The 19,815-nt window shown below is 48.3% G+C and overlaps 1 protein-coding gene across 1 annotated transcript in view; it reads left to right on the forward strand.

Moving 5' to 3' along the window:
• kiss1ra (KISS1 receptor a) overlaps window positions 1-19,496 on the forward strand; it is a 35,367-nt gene extending 15,871 nt beyond the window's left edge. Inside the window, exons 4-5 of the mRNA XM_072510713.1 lie at window positions 7,148-7,386; window positions 18,413-19,496. Of these exons, the coding sequence (XP_072366814.1) occupies window positions 7,148-7,386; window positions 18,413-18,769 (596 nt within the window). The 3' untranslated portion in view covers window positions 18,770-19,496. The remainder of the gene's footprint in view (window positions 1-7,147; window positions 7,387-18,412) is intronic.
• The last annotated feature ends 319 nt before the right edge of the window (window positions 19,497-19,815 follow it).

Consider the following 19,815-nt stretch of genomic DNA (forward strand, 5'->3'; position numbering starts at 1 on the left):
AATCATCTATGTAAATTGTGAACAATTGTGGGCCCAACACTGATCCCTGAGGGACACCACTAGCTACTGATTGCCAACCAGAGAAACACCCATGAATCCCCACTCTTTGCTTTCTATTAATTAACCAATCATCTATCCATGCTACTACTTTCCCCTTAATGCCATGCACCTTTATCTTATGCAGCAACCTTTTGTGTGGCACCTTGTCAAAGGCTTTCTGGAAATCCAGATATACCAGATCCATTGTTTCCCCGTTACCTACCGCACTGGTAATGTCCTCAAAAAATTCCACTAAATTAGTTAGGCACGGCCTGCCCTTTAAGAACCCATGCTGTGTCTGCCCAATGGGACAATTTCCATCCAGATGCCTCGCTATTTCTTCCTTGATGATAGATTCCAGCATCTTCCCTACTACCGAAGTTAAGCTCACTGGCCTATAATTACCCGCTTTCTGCCTACCTCCTTTTTAAAAAAAAATAATTTTTATTAAAGGTTTTCATAAAATATCAATAACAAAATGTGAAAGAAAAAAGAACCCAACAGGGTTAAGTACAAAACACAATCTAAAAAAGCAACCCCCCCAAACCCCTCCCCCCCCGTGCCTAAATAATAATTTAACATTAACACCCCGACTTAAGACAACAGGTGTATACACCCCCTCAGACCCTTCCAGTGTAAATAACATAAACAAAAATAAAGTAACCCCCCCACCCCCCCCACCCCCCGAGCTGCTGCTGCCATTGACCAATGTCTATCGTTCTGCCAGGAAGTCTAAGAACGGTTGCCATCACCTAAAGAACCCTTGTGCCGACCCTCTCAAGGCGAATTTCACCCTCTCCAATTTAATGAAACCTGCCATATCTCTGATCCAGGATTCCACGCTTGGGGGCCTCGTATCTTTCCACTGAAGGAGAATCCTTCGCCAGGCTACCAGGGACGCAAAGGCCAGAATTCCAGCCTCTTTCGCCTCCTGCACTCCTGGCTCCTCTGCCACCCCAAATATTGCGAGCCCCCAGCCCGGTTTGACCCTGGATCCTGCCATCCTCGACACCGTCCTCACTACGCCCTTCCAAAATTCCTCCAGCGCTGGGCATGCCCAGAACATATGGGTGTGATTTGCTGGGCTCCCTGAGCACCTAACACACCTGTCCTCACCCCCAAAGAACCTGCTCATCCTTGTGCCTACCTCCTTTTTTAAACAGTGGTGTCGCGTTTGCTAATTTTCAATCCGCCGGGACCACCCCAGAGTCTGTTGCCCCCTAAAGATTTCCCAGTCCTCTAGTCTTCCACTGATCTTTGCTACTTTGTTTGCTTTTTCCTTCAATTTGATACTCTCCCTTATTTCCTTAGATATCCACGGTCGATTTTCCCTCTTTCTACCGTCCTTCCTTTTTCTTGGTATAAACCTTTGTTGAGCACTGTGAAAAATCGTTTGGAAGGTTCTCCACTGTTCCTCAACTGTTTCACCATAATGTCTTTACTCCCAGTCTACCTTAGCTAGTTCTTCTCTCATCCCATTGTAATCTCCTTTGCTTAAGCACAAAACACTAGTGTTTGATTTTACCTTCTCATCCTCCGTCTGTATTTTAAATTCCACCATATTGTGATTGCTCCTTCCGAGAGGATCCCTAACTATGAGATCCTGAATCAATCCTGTCTCATTACACAGGACCAGATCTAGGACCGCTTGTTCCCTCGTAGGTTCCATTACATACTGTCTAGGAAACTATCGCGGATACCTTCTATAAACTCCTCCTCAAGGCTGCCTTGACCGACCTGATTAAACCAATTGACATGTAGATTAAAATCCCCCATGATAACTGTTGTACCATTTCTACATGCATCAGTTATTTCTTTGTTTATTGCCTGCCCCACCATAATGTTACTATTTGGTGGCCTATAGACTATTCCTATCAGTGACTTTTTTGCCTTACTATTCCTGATTTCCACCCAAATGGATTCAACCTTATCCTCCATAGCACCGATGTCATCCCTTACTATTGCCCGGATGTCATCCTTAAATAACAGAGCTACACCACCTCTCTTACCATCCACTCTGTCCTTCCGAATAGTTTGATACCCTCGGATATTTAACTCCCAGTCGTGACCATCCTTTAACCATGTTTCAGAAATGGCCACTAAATCATAGTCATTCACGATGATTTGCGCCATCAACTCATTTACCTTATTCCGAATACTACGAGCACTCAGGTAAAATACACTTATGTTGGATTTTTTATCTCTGTTCTTAATCTTCACACCTCGATCAGTAACCTCTCCTAAGTTATATTTCCTCTTAACTTTTCTCCTAATTTTCCTTGTCGTTGAACCCATATCTTCATGTAACAACCTGCCGTGTCGCTTGCCATTTAATGTTTTTACTTCCCGTTTTATTCCTTTTAGTATTCCTGGTCCTATTCAGTGAGCTCCCCTCAGTCACTGTACCTTGTACTGTCGCCCTTTTTGATTTTTGACTATGGCTTCTCTGCCTTACACTTTTCCCCCTTACTGCCTTTTGTTTCTGTCCCTGTTTTACTACCTTCCAACTTCCTGCATCAGTTCCCATCCCCCTGCCACATTAGTTTAAACTCTCCCCAACAGCTCTAGCAAACACCCCCCCTAGGACATCGGTTCCAGTCCTGCCCAGGTGCAGACCGTCCAGTTTGTACTGGTCCCACCTCCCCCAGAACCGGTTCCAATGCCCCAGGAATTTGAAGCCCTCCCTCTTGCACCATCTCTCGAGCCACGCATTCATCCTATCTATCCTGACATTCCTACTCTGACTAGCTCGTGGCACGGGTAGCAATCCTGAAATTACTACCTTTGAGGTCCTACTTTTTAGTTTAACTCCTAACTCCCTGAATTCAGCTTGCAGGGCCTCGTCCCGTTTTTTACCTATATCGTTGGTGCCTATGTGCACCATGACAGCTGGCTGTTCACCCCCCCCCCCCCAGAATGTCCTGCAGCCGCTCCGAGACATCTTGACCCTTGCACCAGGGAGGCAACATACCATCCTGGAGTCTCGATTGCGTCCGCAGAACCGCTTGTCTATTCCCCTTACGATTGAGTCCCCTATCACTATAGCCCTGCCATTCTTATTCCTGCCCAGCTGCGCAGCAGAGCAAGCCATGGTGCCATGAATCTGGCTGCTGCTGTCTTCCCCTGGTGAGCCATCTCCCTCAACGGTATCCAAAGCGGTATATTTGTTTTGCAGGGAGATGACCGCAGGGGACACCTGCACTGCCTTCCTACTCTTGCTCTGTCTTTTTGTCGCCCATTTTCTATCTCCCTCAGTACCTTTCACCTGCGGTGTGACCAACTCGCTAAACGTGCTATCCACAACGTCCTCAGCATTGCGGATGCTCCAAAGTGAGTCCATCCGCAGCTCCAGAGCCGCCAAGCGATCTAACAGGAGCTGCAACTGGACACACTTCTTGCAAGTGAAGGAGCCAGGGACAGTGGACATGGCCCTGAGCTCCCACATCGCACACGAGGAGCATGACACGGGTCTGAGATCTCTTGCCATCTCTTAAACCTTCGGTTAACTCCAACAACTACAATTTCCCCCCCAAATAATAAATAACAAAGAAAAAATAAATAAATATACCAATGAAAAGAAAAAGAAAACAGAAAAACTACTTACCAGTCACTTACCAGGGATAAAAAGCACGTCCTCCCCACCCAGCTTGGAATTCCCACCTAGATTCAAATTCCCAAACTCACTCTTTGCTGTCTCACTCTGGCTGTGTCTTCTCTGGCTCACTGGGAGAACTCACTGGGAGTGAGTTACAAGTTGCTCTTTTTAAATTGGCCTGAGTTGACTCCCCTCCCCCACCTGCTTTTAGATCAACGTAGATTAAAGTGACTGACACTTAACTGCCAACCAGTTATGTGAGTGGGTGGGGCAGCCCTTGTTAACCTACACTGCACAATACTAGATTAATTTAAGTTAATTTAGTGCGGCGTACTCCCTGAGTACGCTGTTTTTGAGGGGGCGGAGCATTGCAAAAGTGGCGCTACCCCTAAATCTGGCGTAAACAGAGATTCTCTGACGATCGTCGAATGCGATTTTCGCGTCGGTGATCAAAGAATCCAGCCCTTAGTCTCAGGAACGGAAAATCCAGCCCCTTATTTTCAAACTGTGCCCCTGGTTCTCGATTCCACCATGAGGAGAGCATCCTTTCAGAACACATCCTGTCAAAGCCTCTCAGAATCTGACATGTTTCAATAAGATCACCCCTCATTCTTCTAACCTCCGATGAGTATAGGCCCAACCTGCTCAATCTTTCCTTATCAGCCAACCCCTTCATCCCAGGAATTAACCTAGTGATCCTTCTTTGAACTGCTTCCAATGCAAATATATCCCTCAGGTCAGGAGACCAAAACTGTACACAGCAGTCAAGTTAGTCTCACCAATGTGCTGTACAGTTGTAGCAAGATTTCCCAACTTTTATATTCCATTCCTTTTGATAAAGGCCGACAATCAATTTGCCTTCTTAATCATTTGCTGTCCCTGCATGCTAACCTTTTGTGATTAATGTACAAGGACACCAGGACACTCCGTACTGCAGCACTGTGCAGTCTTTCTCCTTTAAAATAATATACCGCTTTTCTATTCTTCCTGACAAAGTGGACATCAATTTTTCTCACATTGTTCTCTATCTGCCAAATTTTTGCCCTTCACTTAACCTATCTATACCCCTTTACAAATTCTCTGTATCCTCCTGACAACTTGCTTTCCTACCTTTCTTTGTGTCGTCAGCAGGTTTGGCTACAGTGCCGTCGGTCCCTTCATCCAAGTCATTAATATAGATTGCAAATAATTGAGGCCGCAGCACTGACCCCTGAGGCACTTTACTTGTTACAATTTGTGAACCTGGGGCGAAATTCTCCCAAAACGGCGCGATGTCCGCCGACTGGTGCCCAAAACGGCGCCAATCAGACGGGCATCGCGCCGCCCCAAAGGTGTGGAATGCTCCACATCTTTGGGGGCCGAGCCCCAACATTGAGGGGCTAGGCCGGCGCCGGAGGAATTTCCGTCCCGCCAGCTGGCGGAAACGGCCTTTGTTGCCCTGCCAGCAGGCGCGGAAATGACATCCCCGGGCGGCGCATGCGCGGGAGCGTCAGCGGCCGCTGACAGTTTCCCACGCATGCGCAGTGGAGGGAGTCTCTTCCGCCTCCGCCATGGTGGAGACCGTGGCGGAGGCGGAAGGGAAAGAGTGCCCCCACGGCACAGGCCCGCCCGCGGATCGGTGGGCCCCGGTCGCGGGCCAGGCCACCGTGGAGGCACCCCCCGGGGCCAGATTGCCCCGCGCCCCTCCCAGGACCCCGGAGCCCGCCCACGCCGACTTGTCCCGCCGTTCAAAAGGTGGTTTAATCCACGTCGGCGGGACAGGCAATTTATCGGTGGGACTTCGGCCCATCCGGGCCGGAGAATCGAGCGGGGGGGCCCGCCAATCGGCGCGGCGCGATTCCCGCCCCCGCCGAATCTCCAGTGCCGGAGACTTCGGCAACCGGCGGGGGCGGGATTCACGGCAGCCCCCGGCGATTCTCCGACCCGGCGGGGGGTCGGAGAATGACGCCCCTGAAAATGACCCGTGCAGTCTCCCAAATTGCCAGTGAAGAACAAAGAACAAAGAACAAATAACAAAGAAAAGTACAGCACAGGAATAGACCCTTTGGCCCTCCAAGTCTGTGCTGATCATGATGCCCTAACTTCAAAAAAAAAACTTCTGCCAAGTGAGGTCGTTGAGGCAGGTATGTCAGCAACCTTTAACAGACACATGAACAGACGGGGTATAGAAGGATGCAGGCCGTTGGACTAGATAGGATACGTGATCGGCGCAGGCTTGGAGGGCCGAAGGGCCTGTTCCTGTGCTGTATTGTTCTTTGTTCTCTTTGTTCTTACTTGGCCCATAAGGAAAGACGTAAGGCTAACTGGCCTCTAGATGTAAGGCTAACTGGCCTATAGTTTCCTGCTTTTTGTCTCCCTCCTTTCATGCATGGAGGTGTTGGATTTGTGCTTCTCCAACCTCCTGTGACCTTTCCAGGATCTGGGGAATTTGGGAAGATTACAACCGATGCTACCACTATTTCTGCAGCCACTTCTTTGAAGACGCTAGGATGTAGACCTCCAGGTACAGGGGATAGCGATGCCTTTAGTCCCAATGATGTTTCTAGTGTTTTTTCTGTAATGATTGTGATTGTTTTAAACTCCTCCCTCCTTTTTGCTCCTTGATTTTCTATTATTCTTGGGATGATTTCCCAGGTGAAAGTGTGCAATTGTACAACCTTCCATTTTATTGAAAATTCCAATTTCTATTTATTTGATATATTCACAGCCAATAAAGACACGCGCATTCATTTTATGTGACTGAATTTTAATGCATGCATCATATCGGTTGAATAAACTGATTTTTTTTAGATTTCAGTATTGGATGATGTTATTTGGCCCATTACGTCTGTTTTGATAGTGAGTCCACATTGCAGCTAACCATTTGCTCAGGCATCCTCTTGTTGAGAAATTTTAAGGATGAGGTGGAGGAACTCAAAACACAACTTATTAAATGGAAATGGCACTAATTTCAGTGAGATATTCAACTGATTGGGTGGCAGTAAATAATCCCATGCCACTGTTTCAAAGAGGAGTGAGGGACTGTTCTGTGTTGTCCTGGCTGGGATTTATCCCTCAATCGAAATCACAAAAGCGGACTATCTGGCCATGGTCACATTGCTGTCTGTGGCTGTTTGCTGTGGTGCATAGTGGCTGCTCTGTTTCCCACAGTACAACACTGGCCACACATCATTGGCTGTAAAGCACTTTGAGATGTTTGGTTGTGAAAAGCGTTTATAAATGCAAATCTTGCCATTTTTCTTTTCCACTCTCATGAGAACAATTTTGTTGATGCAACTTTTTTCACATTCTATTACCCACACACTTATTCACCGTGCTTTTACTGCATAACATAAAGGATGCCAAAGGTTACAGTAGTATAAAGCTTAAAAACCTTGAATGTTCTAACAAATTACTAAATGGCATCCGAGCTTCTTGATAAAATGGCAGTCCTGTATTGCTATGTACGCTGCATGGCCTTCACCTTGTATGTCCATGAATGATCTCAGTAACATCAGTGCCTTTTGATTCTAGGTTCCTTTATTCTGTCTTTCCCAATTATTATGTACCAGAAGATTGAAAACGGTTACTGGTATGGACCCAGAACATATTGTGCCGAGGCCTTTCCATCAGAGTCTCATCAGAAAGGCTTCATACTGTACCACTTTCTTGCTGTCTACCTCCTGCCTTTGCTCACCATCTCTTTGTGCTATTCATTGATGATTAAGAGGGTTGGACAACCTGTCGTTGAACCCATTGACAACAACTATCAGGTGAGTGCATTGATTTAATGAATCTCCCAGGCCAAACACCAAAAGGAAAATGTTGTTGATAACCCCTATATAGCCTTTCTCTGCCTATCAACTAAGACCAGACATGTGGTAGTAGAGGTAATTGTATTTATTTTGGCTGGCTTTCCTTTCTAACTATTGACAACTATGAGGGTTTCTTTCTAACCACTCACACGTCCCCATTTGTTTCAATCCCTATACTTTGAAAATCCTTTAACCTTTGTTATTGATCTTGCAAGCCATAATCATTTACTCCAGTAAACTGACATAACAACGTTGTGCAGCCAGTGGTAATTGTAACAAGATCACGTCACTCACAAAATCAATGTTTGCTAGAAGGTTTCCTAGGTTCAGCCAGCCCTGGAGCAGAATTAGGGTCATGGGGTAATGGGTCCAGGGATGGGGGGGGGTTTACCTCCAAGGTTAGGTTGGAGAAGCAGTGATTGTTCTCCTCGGAGCTAAGTTGATTGAGAGGAGATTTGATAGAGGTGTACAAGATTGTGCCAGGTTTAAATAAGTTAGACAAGGAAACATTGCTCCCAATAGCTGATGGTACATGGACTAAGGGGTCAAGAATGAGGGTTTAGGGCAAGAAATACAGAGTGGATGTGAAGCAAGTGGGAGCAGGTAGCCGTGGAGGATAATTCCCAGAGGCTGGCCCGGAAACCTGGCTACAGTGCTGGAAAAGGTTTAATGACCTCATATGTCTGGTAAATGCCTCTTCAGATGAAACTTCCCACCCACCACACCACCAAACTCTTACACTACTCAATGCACCACTGCTCCATCATTCAGACATCAGCAACCGGGACTCATGTCTGGCATTCAGATGCTCTCTTCGCCCTCACATATATACCAATTTGGCAAGTCTCATATCCACTTCTTGCAGCTTCAAAATACTTCCAGCTATTCAGCTATAGCAGGAATATCACCCAAGAACATTTCAAGATAATCAGTGACATTCATCCCTCTCTCTTGTAGGACAACATCACATATAACATCAAGGAGCAGAAGGAAACTAGTGGGTGACAGGCACCCAGCATTGACTGAGCCCTTTTGAGTACATGGTGCTCTGCATGACAGGACTGGCAACCGTAAGCGTTGCTGAAAACATGTGTTACGACAACTTTACCCTCATCCTGCTGCCTGGCATGAAGTGCAAACTGCAGGGAGTGTGACCATAGACCACTTGCTTTGCTTTATATCCCATTCCCTCAGCCAAACCAGCCGCTTCTACATTTTGGTGGTGGCATAGTGGTATTATCGCTGGACTAGTACTCCAGAGACCCTGGATAATGACCTGGGGACCTGGGTTTGAATCCTTCCATGGCAGGTGATGGCATTTAAACTCCATAAAATATCTGGAATCTGAAGTCTAATGATGACCATGAAACCATTGTTGATTGTCGTAAAACCGCAACTGGTTCACTAATGTCCTTTAGGGAAGGAAATCTGCCATCCTTACCTGGTCTGGCTGACATGTGACTCCAGACCCATAGCAATGTGATTGACTCTTAAATACCCTTTGAAATGGCCTAGCAAGCCACTCAGTTGTATTCAACCGCTACGAAAACACAAAAAAGGAATGCAACCAGACGGATCACCCGGCACCGAACTCGGCACCGGAATCATCAACAACAAACTCAGCCCGGCCGACACTGCAAAGTCCTCCTTACTAAAATCTGGGGGCTAGTGCCAAAGTTTTGAGAGCTGTCTCACAGACTAGTTAAGTAACAGCCTGACATAGTCGTACTCACAGAATCATATCTTACAATGTCCCAGACACCATTATCGCCATTCCTGGGTATGTCCTGTCTCACCGGCAGGACAGACCCAGCAGAGGTGGCGGCAGCACAGTGGTATACAGTCGTGAGGGAGTTGCTCAGGGAGTCCCCAACATCGACTCTGGACCACATGAAGTCTCGTGGCTTTAGGTTAAACATGGGTACGGAAACCTCCTGCTGATTACCATGTACCGGCCACCATCAGCTGATGAATCAGTACTCCTCCATGTTGAACACCATTTGGAGGAAGCACAGAGTGTGGCAAGGGCACAGAATATACTCTGAATGGGGGACTTCAATGTCCATCACCAAGAGTAGCTTGGTAGTACCACCACAGACCGACCTGTCTGGGCCCTAAAGGACACAGCTGTTAGACTGGGACTGCAGCAGGTGGTGAGGGAACCAACAAGAGGGAAAAACATACTTGACCTCATCCTCACCAACCTGCCTCTGCAGATGCATCTGCCCATGATAGTATCAGTAGAAGTGGCCACCGCAGATTCCTTGTGGAGACAAAGTCCCGTCTTCACATTGAGGATACCCTCCATCGTGTTGTGTGGGACTAACACTGTGCTAAATGGGGATTTTGAACAGATCTAGCAACTAAAGACTGGCCATCCATGAGGTGTTATGGGCCATTAGCAGCAGCAGAATTAACCACAATCTGCAACCTCATGGCCTGGCATATCCCCCACTTTACCATTACCACCAAGACAGGGGACCAACCCTGGTTCAATGAAAAGTGCAGGAGAGCATGCCAGGAGCAACTTCAGGCATACCGAAAAATGTTAGGTGTCAACATGGCGAAGCTACAACACAGGACTACTTATGTGCCAAACAGTATAAAAGCAGCAAGAAATAAACAGATCTAAACAATTGCACAACAAATGCATCAGATCTAAGGTCTGTAGTCCTGCCACATTCAGCCGTGAAAGGTGGTAGACAATTAAATATCTCACTGGAGGAGGAGGCTCCACAAATATACCCTTCCTCAATGATGGAGGAGCCCAGCACATCAGTGTAAAAGACAAGGCTGAGGCATTCGCAACAATCTTCAGCCAGAAGTGCCGAGTGGATGATTCATCTCGGTCTCCTCCGGAGGTCCCCAGCATCACACATGTCAGTCTTCAGCCAATACGATTCACTCCATGTGACATCAAGAAGTGGCTGAAGGCACTGGATTCTGCAAAGGCGATGGGCCCTGACAATATCCCGGCAGTGGTACTGAGGACCTGTGCTCCAGAACTTGCCCTAACTAAGCAGTTCCAGTACAGCTACAACACTGGCATCTACCCGGCAATGTGGAAAAATTACCCAGGTGTGTCCTGTACAGGCCAAATTCAACCGATCCAATTACTGCCTTATAAGTCTACTTTCCATCATCAGCAAAGTGATAGAAGGAGTCATCAACAGTGCTGTCCAGCGGCACAGACTCAGCAATAACCTGCTCAGGGATGCTCAGTTTGGGTTCTGCCAGGGTCACTCAGCCCCTGACCTCATTACATCTTTGGTTCAAACATGGCCAAAAAAGCTGAATGCCAGAGAATGAGGTGAGAGTGACTGCTCTTGACCGAGTATTGCATCAAGGAGCCCTAGCTAAACTGGAGTCAATGGGAATCAGAGGGAAAACTGATTGGAGTCATACCTGGCACAAAGGAAGATGGTTGTGCTGGTTGGAGGTCAGTCATCTCAGCTCCAGAGCATCACTGCAGGAGTTCCTCAGGGTCCTAGGCCCAACCATCTTCAGCTGCTTCATCAATGACCTCCCTTCCATTATAAGGTCAGAAGTGGTGGCGTTTGGGGATGTCTGCCCAATGTTCAGCACCATTCGCGACTCTTCAGATAATGAAGCAGTCCATGTCCAAATGCAGCAAGACCTGGACACTATCTAGGCTTGGGCTGACAGGTGGCAAGTTACATTTGCACCACACAAATGCCAGGCAATGACCATCTCCTGCAAGAGAGAATCTAATCCCGCCCCTTGACATTCAATGGCATTACCATTGCCGAATCTCCCACAATCAACATCCTTAGTGTTACCATTGATCAGAAACTGAACTGGACTAGCCACATTAATACTGTGGCTAACAGGGCAGGTCAAAAGCTAGGAATCCTGCGGCGAGTAAGTCACCTACTGACCCCACCGAAGTCTGTCCACAATCTACAAGGCACAAGTGAGGAGTGTGATGGAATACTCACCACTTGCCTGGATGAGTGCAGCTCCAACAACACTCAAGAAGCTCAACACCATTCAGGACAAAGCAGCCCGCTTGATTGCTCCCCCTTCCACAAACATTCACTCCCTCCACCACCGAAGCACAGGATCAGAAGTGTGTACCATCTACAAGATGCACTGCAGGAGCTCATCAAGGCTCCTTACACAGCACCTTCCAAACCCACGACCACTAGAAGGAAAAGGGCAGCAGATACCTGGGAACACCACCACCTGGAAGTTCTCTTCCATGACACTCACCATCCTGATTTGGAAATATATCATGTTCCTTCATTGTCACTGGATCAAAATCCTGGATACCACTCCCTAACAGCACTGTGGTGTACCTACACCACATGAACTGCAGCGGTTCAAGAAGGCAGCTGAACACCAACTTCTCAAGGGCAGTTAGGATGGGCAAGAAATGCTGGCCTAGGTAGTGACCCCGCCCAATTAATAAAGTAAAGTCGCAGCTTCCAGCTTAGATATTGGCACTTGCAGACTTTAGAGTGTAGCGTAGAGACAAGATCAGCATGTAGCACTGGACATAAGTGGGCAGGGGGAGAGGATAGAGTGTGTAACAGCTCAACAGATGCAAGTTCTGCTGTTACAGAATCAGGAAACGACTTGGGTGGAGTGTGGTAGTCTGTGTAGAGGTATTACGTTACCTGGTAATGCTGGAACACCATTGGTAGATATTGTATGTTTCCTATTGGTCAAGCTGTATGGTAGCTCCACCCTGCAAGGCAGGGTATAAGAGCCCGTGCCGCCCCAGCAGCCTTCTTTCCGTACCTGAGCTGCTGGGGGGAAACATCTAGCTTATTAAAGCCTTCAGTTGGACGACAACCTCGCTTTAGTGGTCATTGATCGTGCATCAATTTTATAAGCTAGATTTAAAAGGATGGAGCTCCAAATCAAGCCGGAGTGTCTGCAACTCAGCCCCACGCGGCGAACTCAGAGGCAACTTTCAAGCACTGGCTGGCGTGGTTTAAAGGCTATCTCGGAACGGCCGAAAACACACCCACGGGAGAACAGAAATTGCAAGTCCTGCACTCGAGGGTGAGCCCAAAAGTTTACACCCTCATCGAGGACGTGGACGACTTCGATGCAGCAATGGAGCTGCTAAAAGGACATTATATTCGCCCTGTAAACCAGGTCTATGCCCGACATCTGCTAGCAACGAGGCGACAAATACCTGGGGAATCGCTGGAAGAATTCTACTGTGCGCTCCTGGTGTTGGGGAGAAACTGCAGCTGCCCGCAAGTTTCGGTGAGCGACCACTCAGAACTTTTGATCCAGGACGCTTTCGTGTCAGGTATGCTGTCCTCCCAAATCCGCCAGCGATTGCGGGAAAAAGACACCCTAGGCCTCAAAGAGGCACGGGCCCTTGCAGGCTCCCTGGATGTGGCCTCCCGAAATGCCCGTGCTTACGTTCCCGACCATGCGGCAGCCCCCTGGGCAGCGTGGAACCCCTCCGCAGTCGACCCCGAGACACCCCATCCCCCCACAAGCTTGTGCTGAAAGGCGGCCTGGCTGCTACTTTTGCGGGCAGGCCAAGCACCCCCGGCAGCGCTGCCCAGCCTGAGCATCCACTTGCAAGGGATGCGGTAAAAAGGGCCACTTTGTGGTGGTATGCCAGGCCTGTGCGGTCGCCGTGCAGCCAGCAGGCGCCACCACCTTTCTCCTCCAGGGCCACGTGTGGCCCCCGGGCGCCACCATCTTGTCCCGCGGATACCACGTGCGATGGATGGGCGCCGCCATTTTGTGCACCCCCAGCCATGTGCGACCAATGGGAGCCGCCATCTTGGATGGGCTCCCAGGACCCCAGCTCGGCTGACCGCACACTGCCCGAAGAGGACACTCAACTGCTGCGATTAGCCTCGGTGACCCTGGACCAGTCCCGGCCTCGAACAACAACAGTACTAATCAACGGGCACGAGACGTCCTGCTTAATCGACTCTGGGAGCACGGAGAGCTTTATACACCCCGACACGGTAAGGCGCTGTTCTCTCCTCATCCACCCCGTTAATCAAAAAATCTCCCTGGCCTCCAGTTCCCACTCAGTAGAGATAAAGGGGTTTTGTGTAGCAAACCTCATGGTCCAGGGAAGGGAGTTTAAAAATTACCGGCTCTACGTCCTTCCCCACCTCTGTGCGGCCGCACTCCTAGGGTTAGACTTCCAGTGCAATCTCCAAAGTCTAACTTTCAAATTCGGCAGCCCTATACCCCCTCTCACTGTCTGCAGCCTCGTGACCCTCAAGGTTGATCCGCCTTCCCTGTTTGCGAACCTCACCCCGGATTACAAACCCGTCGCCATCAGGAGCAGACGGTACAGTGCCCAGGATCGGATCTTTATTAGGTCAGAGGTCCAAAGGCTACTGAGGGAAGGAGTCATTGAAGCTGGCAACAGTCCCTGGAGAGCTCAAGTAGTGGTGGTAAAGACCGGGGAGAAGCATAGGATGGTCATCGACTACAGACCATCAACAGGTTTACGCAGCTGGACGCATACCCTCTCCGCCGCATATCCGACCTGGTAAACAGGATCGCGCATTACAAGTTCTTCTCCACGTGGATGTTAAGTCCGCCTACCACCAGCTACCCATCCGCACTAGTGACCGCAAGTACACTGCCTTCGAGGCAGATGGGCGGCTCTACCACTTCTTAAGGATACCCTTCGGTGTCACTGACGGGGTCTCGGTCTTCCAGCGCGAGATGGACCGAATGGTTGACCAGTACGGTTTACGGGCAACGTTCCCGTATCTCGATAATGTCACCATCTGCGGCCATGACCAGCAGGACCATGACACCAACCTCCGAAAATTCCTCCAGACCGCAAAGATCCTTAACCTTATGTATAACAAGGATAAATGCGTGTTTAGCACCGACCGCCTAGCCATCCTCGGCTACGTAGTGCAAAATGGAGTTATAGGCCCCGGCCCTGAATGCGTGTGCCCCCTTATGGAGTACCCCCTCCATCACTGCTCCAAGGCCCTGAAGCGCTGCCTCGGGTTTTCCTCTTACTATGCCCAGTGTGTCCCAACTGTGCGGACAAGATCCGACCCCTGATCTAATCCACAATTTTTCCCCTGTCGATAGAGGCCCGCCAGGCTTTCAGCCTCATCCAAGCAGACATTGCAAAGGCCACGATGCAAGCCATCGACGAGTCCCTCCCCTTCCAGGTCGCGAGCGACGCGTCTGACGTAGCTCTGGCGGCCACCCTCAACCAAGCGGGCAAACCCGTGGCCTTCTTCTCACGTACCCTCCATGCTTCCGAAATCCGCCACTCCTCAGTCGAAAAGGAGGCCCAGGCCATAGTAGAAGCTATGCAACATTGGAGGCATTACCTGGCCGGCAGGAGATTCACTCTCCTCACTGACCAACGGTCGGTTGCTTTCATGTTCGATAATGCACAGCGGGGCAAGATAAATAACGATAAGATCTTGCGGTGGAAGATCGAACTCTCCACCTATAACTATGAGATCTTGTATCGTCCCGGGAAGCTAAACGAGCCTCCTGATGCCCTGTCCCGCGGCACATGTGCCAACGCACAAGTGGACCGCCTCCGAGCCCTCCACGAGGACCTCTGCCACCCGGGGGTCACTCGCTTCTTCCACTTTATCAAGACACGCAACCTGCCCTACTCCATCGAGGAGGTCAGGACCGCCACCAGGAATTGACAAATCTGCGCGGAGTGCAAACCACTCTTCTACAGGCCAGAGAAAGCGCACCTGATAAAGGCTTCCCGTCCCTTTGAACGCCTCAGTATGGACTTCAAAGGCCCCCTCCCCTCCACCGACCGCAACACGTACTTCCTGAACGTGATTGACGAGTACTCCCGGTTCCCTTTCGTCATCCCCTGCCCTGACATGACCGCAACCACCGTCATCAAGGCCCTCCATAGCATCTTATGCTGTTCGGGTTCCCCGCTTACATACATAGTGATAGGGGGTCCTCCTTTATGAGCGACGAACTGCGTCAATTCCTGCTCAGCAAGGGCATCGCCTCGAGCAGGACGACCAGTTACAACCCCCGGGGTAACGGACTGGTAGAGAGGGAGAATGGAACGGTCTGGAAGACCGACCTAATGGCCCTATGGTTAAGGAATCTCCCAGTCCTCCCGGATGCCCTCCACTCCATCCGGTCACTGCTTTGTACCACAACCAACCAAACACCTCACGAATGTCTCCTTGTCTTCCCCAGGAAGTCCTCCTCTGGGACCTCGCTCCCGACCTGGCTGGCAGCTCCCGGACACATGCTGCTCCGAAAACACATGCGGGCGCACAAGTCGGACCCGTTGGCCGAGAGGGTCCATCTTCTCCATGCTAACCCCCAGCACGCCTACGTGGCGTACCCCGTCGGCTGGCTTGATACAGTCTTCCTACGAGGCCTGCCGCCCGCCGGATCCCCACACACGCCACAGCCACCAGTCCCACCCTCCCTCCCACTGGTGCACCTTACAGCGCCCCCTTCCCAGGAGGATCGGTCCTTCCGCCGGCCCCGTCTAGGCCCCCCCCACCCACCGACGCACCCCGCAGACGCTCCCTTCCCAGGTCAACCGTTTTCCCCACCAGTGCCGTCTAGGGGTGTCGAAGCTGCCACAGAGATCGAGGCCACAGACGCCCGAGCCTCCACCGGCGTCACCACCAGAGCTTCGACGAAAACAGAGGACGACCAGGGCCCCCGATCGACTGATTGCTTCATTTTAAAGTGTATATAGTTAATTGTGAATCTGTAAGTAGTACGACAATAAGACAAAAACACTGTGTGGAGGTATTACGGTACCTCCATAACTATAATTTCTACCACGCTACCATTTGTAATATCAAGCAACCACCCCCGCCGGACTCCTTTTCAACAGGGGGTGAATGTGGTAGTCTGTGTAGAGTTATTACGGTACCTGGTAATGCTGGAACACCATTGGTAGATATTGTATGTTTCCTATTGGTCAAGCTGTATGGTAGCTCCGCTCTGCAAGGCGGGGTGTAAGAGCCCGTGCCGCCCCAGCAGCCTTCTTTCTGTACCTGAGCTGCTGGGGAAAACATCTAGCTTATTAAAGCCTTCAGTTGGACTACAACCTCGCTTTAGTGGTCATTGATCGTGCATCATGGGGCGACGTACAGAAGCAAGTTACACATGGAAATGTTTGGTGTATTCACTGGCCTACCAGGGAGACTGCATTGACTGATGTCATTGTCAAGGAGCATGGTGGCTTCTATTTCAGAATATTGGCCACTGTAATGGTCTGTAGAAGAGTTGGAAATGTGAAACAACGGTGATGAGAGGCTCAGATTACAGGGAAACTGATGTCTCAGTAGCTGGTCACGGACAGCTGATCTGGAGCAATGGATTCCCAGATGCCACCTCCCTGACCTCCTCTCCCACTTCCTCCGAACACCCAGTGCCAAAACCCTCATGAGAGTCAGGCTGTGGAGGTTGCAGCCAAATTTGGGGTCATTTTCTGCTGGGTATGGGCGGGCCTTTTCCGAGCAGCCCAGGCAGTGGAACTGTTATTTGTGGCTGTCAATGGTTTGCTCAGTGATGTTCCTGGTAGCCGCAGGGTATCATTGTAGGTGCACATTGTAGTTGGAGGAGAGCAGGCAGCCCCTGCCTCCAAGGAGATAACCTCTGGTTTGTCATGAAAGGCATGGCTGTTAGATACAGGATGAATACCTACTGTCAGGATAATGGGCATTCACCAGCAGGATGTTTTGGGGATTGCTGGACACGAATTGCACCTTCATGGAGTTGTAGTTGCAGTATCGCCTCTCGTTAATAGGTGGCGCCTGTGAACCATGTGCGTAGTTGCCACTATCCTGACAAAGCTATGGGCTAGCTCCTCCTGCGTGTCTCTGGTAAGAGGTTAGTCTATGTGGCATTTTCTCCTTCTTTACAGGGCCTCTGTCACCTCAGTGATGGATGGTGAACTGTGAAATGTTGCAAATGTTAATGCCTCCAGCTTGGAAGTATACGCTGTAATAGAAATTTAGCACCACTGTGATCACCACTGGTGATGTGTAACTGTGTCAGATATTGCTTCTGGCTGAGGCTGAAGTGATTGTTAAATATGTAGGCCTTGGATTGAGAGCCTTCCTCCACATCCCTCTTTGCTACCTGTACTCCATCTCCTTGTCACACTACAGCCCAAGTGGAACTGAAACCCTGTTACTGAATGCAGACTTTCTCCTGACACGTCCTCCAGCTCCTCCGATTTCCTCCATCCAAACGTTTTTCCAAACTTTAACAATAACAATAATAATATTTATTATTAAGACTGAAGCCTGCATTGCAGAGAAGCTAACAATGGAAAAATCGCATGACGGTTAAATAATCAGGTTAAAAACATGTAGCAATAATGTAGCTGCCAGATAAATAAATAATTCAGCATGTACCAGAGAAGTGGTGGGTGGGATATGTTGATCTGCTGAAGCGCTGTTAGATGCTGTTCAGTTTTATGCTCTGCCCACTTTTGATGCTTCCAACGCATGCATGGCACACTCCCATTACACCTAACCGTCGGTGTGTGCTGCGCCAGAAGTGATGCATTTACCATTTTGAGGTTTCGTTTTTTTTTGTAATGATGGCACCAGTGGTGCTATAGAGCTGAATTGTGCAGCCGATGAGTTTTAATTTGATCCATAAAATGGGGAATATTTTGAACAAAAGTGATTCGGCCTTGACTTGCCTTTTTTAATAGGTGAACTATTTTACACATTGGTAATTTTCAAAATAGACTAACAATCAAGTTGCTACAGAAGCATTGAAAGAAATATATACGTTCCTGAGAGAGCAGGAAGCGGAGGATGTGTGAACAGTTGCCTGGCAAAGGGGGATATAAATAATCTGTGCAAGTATTGAACCAGGCCAAGTGAGTTGTGAATGCTCCTTTCTCAGTCCTTCCTCCTTTTGTTGTTAATTGGTCTCATAAGACCATTCATTTCACACGTCAGCAATTCAAATTTGGCACAATTGTCTTTTGAGAATCTAACACTAAAATATATCTGTTTTCAACCAGGTTCACCTTTTATCTGAAAGAACAATATCAATGAGAAGCAAGATTTCTAAAATGGTGGTGGTAATTGTGCTTCTGTTTACGATCTGTTGGGGACCCATCCAGCTCTTCATCCTCTTCCAGGGGTTTTATCCAAAATTCCAGGCCAACTATGAGACCTACAAGATCAAGACTTGGGCCAATTGCATGTCATATGCCAACTCCTGTATCAATCCCATAGTTTATGGGTTTATGGGAGCCAGCTTCAAGAAGTCTTTTAAGAAGGCCTTTCCATTCATGTTCAGAAGGAAGGTGAGGGATACCAACATGACCTGTGGCAGTGGCAATGCAGAAATGAAGTTTGTCACTGCAGAATCATAATGGTTATAGATGGTCATGAATAAACATGATTAAAGATACAAAAGCACAGACAGTTGACTTGTTTGGCCCACAGAATTCCTGGAGGGCAACTGTACTTTCAATAAGATACTTTAAAGAAAAATCTATGGCAACCTCAGTAGAGCTTGCCACTACTATGTAGCATTTACAAGTTTGACTGTGTTTTGTGGATCATTATAAAAACTATTTCACCTCAGGAAGATTCATAAACACAACAGCATCCATCGTAACTGGTTTTCCAAGAAATATTGTCCTTGGATTTGGAATTCTGTAAACTGCAGGTGGGAAGCAGCCAATACTACGCAAACTCTTTTATGACGTGGGCTGTTCAAATGCTCCTTGAAGAATTCAACTGAAAGGCATCAAGTAAAACATTTTCAAGTTTGGACTAAGACCAGGCTTTACTTTTAGAGTCAATATTTCGATCAAAAGTATTACTTACATATGGGAACACATGGAAAGTGATCTGAATCATTTGAATTGTATATGAGGAGAAAAGTAGTAAATTGCTCAGCTCATTGAAACGAGATTTGTATTTGGTGTCAAAGAGAAGTGATTCACTTCACTGGAATTCCAGATGGGGAATAGTTTAATTGGGAATTTAACTCGTGGTCTGAGACCCGCTCTGATTTTATATAATGGAAGTCAATGCTTTACCCACTTGAAGTTTACCTCACTGTGAAAATAAATGGGATCTTGATTAGCATTAGATCTGATTGGTGTGCATGGGAATTGATTTAATACACTGGCAATTTTTTGTTGTCTCATAAATTAGGTCACATAAATACATGAGTATATTCTGTGCATTTGTGTCTTTGGGAGCTCATCCAAACATCTCATTATAGTTGGACCAATTCATCTGGAAAATGCAAATTAATTTGTGATTTGAGTTTGAGTGATATTGAAGAAAACCAAATTGGATCAATGGCATTTTAAATTACTAAAGAATGTTATGATCTCTGTGGGGACTGATAACTTTTTAAAAAGAAGTTTGAACTTCCAGTTAATAGGTGAAAGGCTGACATGAC

This window comes from Scyliorhinus torazame, chromosome 7, assembly GCF_047496885.1.
Source record: "Scyliorhinus torazame isolate Kashiwa2021f chromosome 7, sScyTor2.1, whole genome shotgun sequence".
NCBI lineage: Eukaryota > Metazoa > Chordata > Chondrichthyes > Carcharhiniformes > Scyliorhinidae > Scyliorhinus > Scyliorhinus torazame.